This window comes from Phaseolus vulgaris, chromosome 5 (assembly GCF_000499845.2).
Source record: "Phaseolus vulgaris cultivar G19833 chromosome 5, P. vulgaris v2.0, whole genome shotgun sequence".
Classification (NCBI taxonomy): Eukaryota; Viridiplantae; Streptophyta; class Magnoliopsida; order Fabales; family Fabaceae; genus Phaseolus; species Phaseolus vulgaris.
In genome coordinates, this window is record NC_023755.2 from 24,621,444 (window position 1) to 24,629,934 (window position 8,491).

General features: G+C 52.3%; 1 protein-coding gene across 1 annotated transcript; it reads right to left on the bottom strand.

Annotated features, from left to right (window-relative positions):
- Window positions 1–7,122: 7,122 nt before the first annotated feature.
- LOC137834175 (uncharacterized) lies at window positions 7,123–8,253 on the bottom strand. Its single transcript, XM_068642238.1, has one exon. It carries the CDS (start codon window positions 8,251–8,253, stop codon window positions 7,123–7,125), a length of 1,131 nt encoding a protein of 376 aa, XP_068498339.1.
- Between the last annotated feature and the right edge of the window lie 238 nt (window positions 8,254–8,491).

The following is an 8,491-nucleotide window of genomic DNA, read 5'->3' on the forward strand; positions in this document are numbered from 1 at the left end:
TAAATACCTGCAAAGAAGGACAAATGGGCGCCCTAGCGGCCGTTTGCACTCCGACGCTCAAGTCAGCTAGCAAGAAACATCAAAACTCTGCACCTCCGTATCGGAGCACCGTGGATGGTACTCTGAAGGTGGTAAAAAGGAACTGTGTATTGTGTATATTTTCTCGTTCTGGCAAACAGCCTCTCTAGTCCCTTGTGCGTAGCCTCAAGACTCGAGCAAGCAACTAGAGTGTATTCTCGGAAAATTTGCCAAAAGTTCCAACTCCGTTCCCAACATTCAAGGTCCTATTTAAACTACTCTAACATTTAAAGCGTCTTAAAGCGCATTTAAAGTCATGAAACGTTCGGCGCTTTTAAGACGTTTAAACCGCTCGAGGCATTTAAAGTACCTTAAACGCTCGAAACGTAAACTTTAACTTAAATAACTTTAATTACCTTGTACCCGACACATTGATGTTTCTGTTTTGACTTGGCTGCTATTACACGTGGAGGGCCTCACAGCACCGTGACCCCACTTGGGGGTATTTTCTCGTGTGAGTCCTCTTACCTGGGAGTGCATCTGCGCAAGGGGTGACTTTTTAGGTGCCAACTCATCCCCCCAAGCCTTTAGTCACTCGCTTTGAGAGCGTATCTACCTTCCTCTCGTACCCCGCACCTGGCTACCCCTGGGCGTGACCCTTCTCACGAGTCGTAACTATTCCAAGGGCTTCTCTGGGGCGCCATGAGCACTTCACGAGTCAGATTGCTCTCCACTGGCTCTATTACTATGGCCTTGAAGCCACCTTTCTCTTCTCTTTAATGCTACCCCGGGTTATCGGGGTTTGAGGTCTTCCCCTGGCGTCACCCCCTCCATGGTCTTTCCTACCCATGGGTATCGGGGAGCAACGCTGCGATTGCCTTGCTTTTGTGACATTTTACCTTGGCGACGCCCTGCCTGGGCGATGCTTGCACTTGGCGTCGCCTCACCTGGGCGACGCCTTATGTTGACTTTGACCTCGACATTGACTTTGACCTTGACTTTGTCAACGCCCGGATACGGGACGGTACACAAGCCCCCCAGTCTTAAGCTGATGACTTGTCTTCAGCGAAAAGACTAAGGCCTCGCCCACGCCATCCACGTGGCATCCTGGTGACGTGTCATTCTTGCTGACGTGACACTCCTCAAACTATTGACGTGACATTCTCTGAACGATTGGGGTGTTCTTAATGGCTGATTGGACATCCTCTGAAACGGGGAAGGCAACACCTTTTGGGGCCATGCTTAATCGCGCGCCACGTGGTTCATCACGCGGTCAGCCTCAAGAGTCTCTTGCGCTTCCATTGAGCGCCTAATCCTTTGACACGCGGCTCAATCGCACGGTCTCGAATTAGCGCCTCTTGGGTTGCAAATGTAACGTTTAAGATTTCGAAATCCCGCTCCCCAAAGACAATTCTATTCACTCTTTCGCATTGTGCGCCACTGTTCATCTCTCTTTCTCTGAAATTCTAGCGATCGCTGCTCCCTCTGCGCTTCCTCAACAACCACCGACCCACACGTTCAAAGGTATCATTTTTCTACCTCCACGACTCTTCTTCTTCATTGTGTTGCATTGCTGTGTATGAACTGCCTGAGACTGTTTATGTTTCTGCATTCTTTTCGCTCCTTCGTCCTTCTCCGCTCTCTTCTCCCCCTTTCTGGGTTTCTTCGCGTGGGTGGCATTTTCTAGGGTTTCTCTTCCACTTTCTGCCTTGGTATCGCTTGTTAAAACCCTTTTCCTTTCTTCTTTCTTCAGCTATTTATCCGCATCATGGTGCGCTCGAAACCGAGGTCCAGTTCTCCCCCCAAGACCAACTATAAGGCCTTCTATAAATGGGCCTCTAACGATCTTTTAAACGAATGCACCACCTTGACAACCTTCGAGGATGTGGAGAACCATCGGGGTGACCCTCATTTATACAACTTCAACGCCTTCTGACGCACCCACAATGCCCATATCTCCGTCCGCCCCGGCACACCGGGAGAACTTGTTTGTGTGGATGACAGACCCAGGGGTAGGGCCCCCTTTTTCTTCATGTACCAAATTGTGTTCAAGCGCGTTGGTGTATGCCTTCCATTTACACCCTTCGAGAGGGAACTCCTCACGGAGATCAATACGGCCCCCGCCCAGCTACATCCTAATAGATGGGCCTTTGTTCGGGCCTTTCAAATTCTCTGTGGGTATCTAGGCGTTCTTCCTTCTGTGGACGTCTTTCTACATTTCTTCGAGGTGAAGAAGCAAGGGAAAAGCCTCTGGGTGAGCTTTTCCGGGATCGCTGGCAAGATCATCCTGTCCCTCTTCCAGAACTCGTACAAAGGATGGAAAGGAAAATTCTTCAGGGTGTGCTGCGCCAAACAGGACCCCACAGCCTTGGATGGCTTGCCCCTATACTGGACAGAGCATCCCAAGCTGCTCAAGCCTAAGGCTCTGGACGAATTGTCTTCTGCTGATCGAGGGGTATGTGAGGCCTTGGCTAGCCTGGGGATTGTTTTTGACACGCTGAAGCTCATAGCGTGTGAGTACAACGCGCACTCGTTGTCCACCTATTTTGGTAGGGAGGCTCATTCCTTGTTTCCTTTTTTGCTTCCTTTCTTATCTCTCATTGCTGAGTGTTCGTTTGTACTCTTTTTATTTCATTTACCTGCATGCCCTGTGGATCTATATAACTGCGTTGGCAGTGGGATTGGCATTCTGTGCTTTGTGTGTAAATGACGCCTTGTTCTTGGTTTGGCGTGGCTTTAACCTTTGTTCTTTGGTTTGTCTGAATGCAGGATCAGTGATGGATTCATCCAAGAGGATGGTCTTGGCGAGAGCACTGAAGGCTGCTCGCGCCTCCAAGGCTGGCGCCTCCACCATCCCCACTGCTGACCCAAACCTCCCATTATCCTTGCCCTCACCAACACCAACCACCACCGAAACTCCACTAGGCCCACCTTCACCACCCCCACGTACCCCCAAGCACTTCAAACACCCAATTCACCTCCGCCCATCGCCGCAGTCCCACTGGCTGTGGCCTCATCACCTGCTCCAGCCCCTCTTGACAAAGGAAAAAGGGTGTTGGAAATCCTCTCCGATGACAAAGACTCTGACGGTGGGGTAGTCTTCAAGAGGAGAAAGGCTGCTAGGGTTCCCATCCTACCAACAGCATCACCCCAGGGAGGGGATTCCTTCAGGGACAATCCCCCTAGCGCCACCTCTCCCCAACCCGTGGTAGTCCAAGAGGAAAAAGGCGAAGGGGCCGAGTCTGCTCCACCTCCAGCACCAGCAGAGGCTTCTGCTGTTCCTGCCTCTGTTTCCTCCTCCCATCATGCATCTGATGAGGGGCTTCCACGGAGGATTGATGCCAGAAGGCTTCGACAGGAAAGAAGGAATGCCCTTCTACTTGGCCGTGGCTTTCGATTGGCGCGCCCAAGCTAGAAATGCCGCTTCAAACACACAAGCCCTCCAGGCTCTGAAAGAAAAGGTGGCCGCCATGGAGGAGGAGAGGGAAGCTTTGGGACGCCAAAATGAGGCCTATCAAGCCTCTCTGAAGTTGGCCCAAGAGGCCAAAGAGGAGGCTGAAAGGCAACTGGGCGAAGTGATGGAATTTCAGGCTGACTTCTACGTCCGGGAAGTATCTCTCCAGGTTCAAATAACGGACCTCCAAGACATGGCTGAGGCCTCCGAAGAGCTTTAGAAGGACTTGGAGGATCAGTGCTATGGGCAGGCCGAAAGACTGGAGTGGATGGAGGAGGAAATGGCTACCCAGGCCAAGACATTGGGCCTTCTCCAGGTTGACCACGACAAGCTGCAAACTGAGGTCAACAGGCTCCGAGTGGAGAAGGAGGCTCTAGAGAAGCAGGTTGCCTCCGGGGACTCTACCATCGAGGAGTTGGAGAAGGCCAAGAAGGCACTCATCGATGACATGGCTGGCACCTTCGAGGAGGGATTCAAGGAGGCTTTGGTCCAGGCCGCTTGCGAGAACCCGGGGATCAACGTTTCTAATTGCGATCCCACCCACCATGTCATCGATGGACGCGTCGTGCCCCTCGAATTGGATGACTGAAACACCAACCTTCAGTCGCCACCTCTACCTTTTGTGCTTTATATTCGTTCTTGCCAACCTTTGATAAACTTGTAAATCTTTGAACCATTTGCACTTGTATAACGCTTGCATACTTCTGAGGCATTGCGCACTGCTTGGCAGATATTTTCACCTTCGTTCTTTATTTTTGTATGCTTCAATTGCTTTACCTGCACTTTTACCTGTTTCTTTCGCTGTGTCGGGTGATCCCGCCTCACTTCTAACGTGCACCTCAAATCTGTTCAGCCTTCGTATCTTTAAGGCCTCTGCCTCGTGAAGGCGCTGGCTACTCCGCCCTTGCTGCAAACGCGAAAGTTGAGACCTGCTCTGGGTCCTAAACACTCGGGACAAGGTTGCGCATCAGTGCCCACGCCCATGCAGAGGCCTGTCTAGCAGCGCCGTATCGTCCATGGAGTGTCTCAAACCCCAAGGCGATCTGTCCCTTGATTCTGGGTGCTTGGCGCCCACGCTTAAGGAGAGGCCTACCACAGCAGTGCCGTATCGTCCTCGGGGTGTCTAGAAACGCCAAGCACCGGGAAGGCTCGCAGCCCCCCATGCGGTCGCTCCCTCCATGGTCTTCCTCTATCATGGGTATCGGGGAGCACCCCTGCTGGTGGCTCACTTAGCTTCTAGTGATCTCGTCTCTCTCCACAGTCTTTCCTACCTGTGGGTATCGGGGAGGCGACGCCGTTACTTCTAGAGACTTCGTCTCCCTCCACAGTCTTTCCTTCCTGCGGGTATCGGGGAGGCGACGCCGTTACTTTTGGAGATCTCGTCTCCCTCCATAGTCTTTCCTTCCTGTGGGTATCGGGGAGGCAACGTAGTTACTTCTGGAGACTTCGTCTCCCTCCACAGTCTTTCCTTCCCGCGTTCTTTCTAGTTGGCGTTTTTCCCCCGCACTCCTAACGCATTATTCTCCTTCGATCTCCCAGCCCTTTTGCTGATACTTTGCGCCAACATGTCTTCCCATGCTCCTCCCCCTAGGGTTAACCCCAAGGACCTTTATGCATGGGCCTCATGCGAGCTCCTCGACGAATGCTCCAGCTTACTCTCCACCAGGGCCATAAGGGAACACAAGGGGGATCCGTGCTCCTACGATCATCGTGCCTTCACAAAGAGGCATGATGACGATATCACCGTGCTTCCTTGCACCTTAGGGTTGCCGATGTGCGGAGACGAACGGGCCAACGATGGGGTCCCCTTCTTCTACTTCTACCAGGTGGTCTTCAAAAGCGTCGGCGTGCGCCTGCCCTTCTCCAAGTTTGAGAGGGAACTACTGACAAAGATTAACGCTGCTCCGGCCCAGTTGCACCCTAACAGTTGGGCTTTCGTCAAAGCCTTCGACGTACTCTTTGGCTTTTTGGGATGCGCACCCTTGGTTGACATCTTTCTTCACTTCTTCGAGGTGAAGAGGCAAAGGAACAACCTCTAGGTGACCCTCAGCAACGTTCCCAGCAGGGTTCTCCTAACTCCCTTCCAAAACTCCTTCACAGGGTGGAAGGGTAGATTTTTTAAAGTCTGCTGTTCCAATCTCATGCCTTCCGCCCTGGATGGTTTTCCACTGTACTGGGTGAGGGAGACGAGAGCCTTGAAGTCCAAACCTTTCAAGAGGCTACCCTTGAACGACCAGGTGGCATGCCGGATCCTGGCCAAGGCGGGAGGCTTTGACGCTGGCGCCTTGATTAGCTTGGAGTACAATGCCGAAGCCTTGGAGAAGAATATATGTACGAGAGATTATCTTAGAAGTTCTCGCTTTTCATCTTTACTAGGTCTTTACATGTCCTGTTTCGTGGTGTCCTCACCATGCTTGTTTCCTTTGGTGCAGGTTCGAAGATAAACCGGCAACAGAGGTCACAACTTACCCAGGCGCTGAGGGCTGAGAACGGAGCTTCGTCCTCTTCCCATCCAGACTCCGGAGGCCACTGAAAAGTGGTCTGTTTGCATCTTTCGTATGAGCATAGGGCATGTACCTGTTCGCCTCATTTGTCTCATTTACCTTTATCTCAAACTATACTTGTAATCTTAACTCTCTGGTGCCATGTTTTGATTTCTGTGACGCTGTTCCTTTATTTTTTCTCACTCTCGTCTGCATTCGCTTCTTCTAACATACTGTGCGCATTTCCTCCGTTATGTTTCTTGGCGACGCTTGCGTCTGGTGACGCCCCTCCCTTGGCGGCGCGTACGCTTGGCGACACGTATGTTTGGCGATGCCGCCTTCTTGGCGATGCATACATTCGGCGACACCTATCGCTACTTCGAGTCTTTGTCTTTTATCTCTTTACCCCTTGGTCTTGCACTTTGAGTGGGAAGAAGATAAAAACTGAAGCAAGGTGACGTTGGCCAACCACTCAGGGTATTGGATCTCCCTGATGTGATCAGCACTCAACAGCTTTTGCGTCTCTTCCTTTATCACAAGTTGCCTCTCTTCATTAAACTTTCTCCTTCTTTGTCGCACAGGGCGGACTGTGGCATCCATGCTAAGGTGATGGCATAGAAAGTCAGGGTCGATGCCCGGCATATCTGAGGCGGACCATGCGAAAGCATCTAAATGGCGTGAAATCACCTCTGCCACCTCCTCCTGCTCTTCTTGGCTCAACAAACGTCCCAGCTTAAACGTTTTGCCGCCTATCTGCCTCTCCACCACGTTAGCCGCCGGCTGATCCCTGCTATCTTCCTTAATGGGCATCGCCCGGTAGCATTTTCCAGGTGTCGATCCTTCTATGGGCGATGTGTCATCAGACCCCTCCTCCGTGTGCGCGTCTGCCTCGGGCGTCGCCCCCACGGATGTGGCCTGGCTAGGCGTTGACTCTGTGGGCGTCGCCTCAATCAAGGGCTCTATCTCCATCATCGCGTCTGCACTTGGGGGACGCTCGAACACCATAAACACGCCTCTCTTCGTTTTCAGGCTGTTCTCATAACATTTTCGCGCTTCCTCCTGATCCGACTTGATGACAATCACCTTGCCACTGAGATCCGGCAGCTTCATCTTCATATGGCGCGTGGAGGCTACTGCATTCAGCCTATTCAACACCGGTCTGCCCAACTAGATGTTGTAGGCAGAATTGGCGTTTACGACCAAATACCGGATGTTTTCGGTACGCGAGGCCTCTCCATCTGTGAACGTTGTCCTCAATTCCAAGTAGCCTCGAACTTCCACCTGGTTGTCAGCAAACCCATATAAGCACCCTGTGTAGGGTCTCAAAAGGTCGGGAGACAACCGCAACTTGTTGAATGTCGACCAGAACATAACATCTGCAGAGCTTCCTTGGTCGACTAGAACCCTGTGCACCTTTCTGCCAGAATTAACGATCGAAATGAGCACGGGGTCATTGTCGTGCGGAACAACATCCAGTAGATCTGCCCTCCTGAACACGAGGTCTGACTCCCACGGGTCACCCGAGATTCTTTCTTCAATGGAATTGACCCCCCTCGCATATTTTTTCCGTTGGGAGGCAGTGGGCCCTCCCCCCAAGAAGCCACCAGCGATGGTGTGGACTTCGCCAAGGACAGGCATCTCGTGCGCTTGTTCTTCCACTGGTGCTGGCAGGGTCGTGGTCACGGTCGCGGTGGGCTCTGCTACATAATCCTTCAGAAAACCGCTTCTCACCAATTCATCTAGCTGGTAACCCAGTGACAGGCAGTAGTCGATGTGATGACCGAAAGCTTCGTGGAACTCGCACCAAGAGTCCTTACGAGGCCCTAACACCTTGTCAGTCTTCGCCGGTCGCCTCAACCTTTCAGCTATATTGGGCACGGCAATCAGATCCTTCAATTCCACCACAAAGTGGTACCTCGCTGGCCTCGCCCTTTCCCTGGCCGGGCGATCTCCTCCTGCCGGACCCCTAGGCTGGGGTTTTCTAGTCTCATAGGGGCGTCTCCCTTCTGGCTTCTTTCTCCCCGTTGTGGTCTCGTTGACCCTGACGGTTTGAGCCCGCGTCTGCGTTTTCGGGCGCGAGGGTACGACGCTGGTGCGCTTCTCACACACCTCTCCCTCGGAGGCGATATGCTCCATCACCCGATGCCGTATTTCAGCGAAGGTCTTAGGGCGATTGCGAATAATGGATTCGCAAAAAGGGCCAGGACATACGCCTTTTCTGAATGCGTACACGATCATAGGCTCCTCTGAGGTACCAACTTTTACTACTTGGGCCCCGAAATGGTTGATGTATTCCATCAAGGTCTCACCTTGATACTGTTTTACATAAAAACAGGTCGTAGGAAACTGGCGGCGGGGCCCTGTTCGCCAAGTATTGCTCTCTAAACAGCTGCAACAACTGCTGAAAGGAGGTGATATGGCCGTTTGGAAGGCTGATGAACCAATCCATTGCCATCCCCGTCAAGGTGCTCATAAAGAGCTTGCATCTCGCGGCATCGGAACCGCCTACCAACACCATCTGCGTGTGGAATGCAGT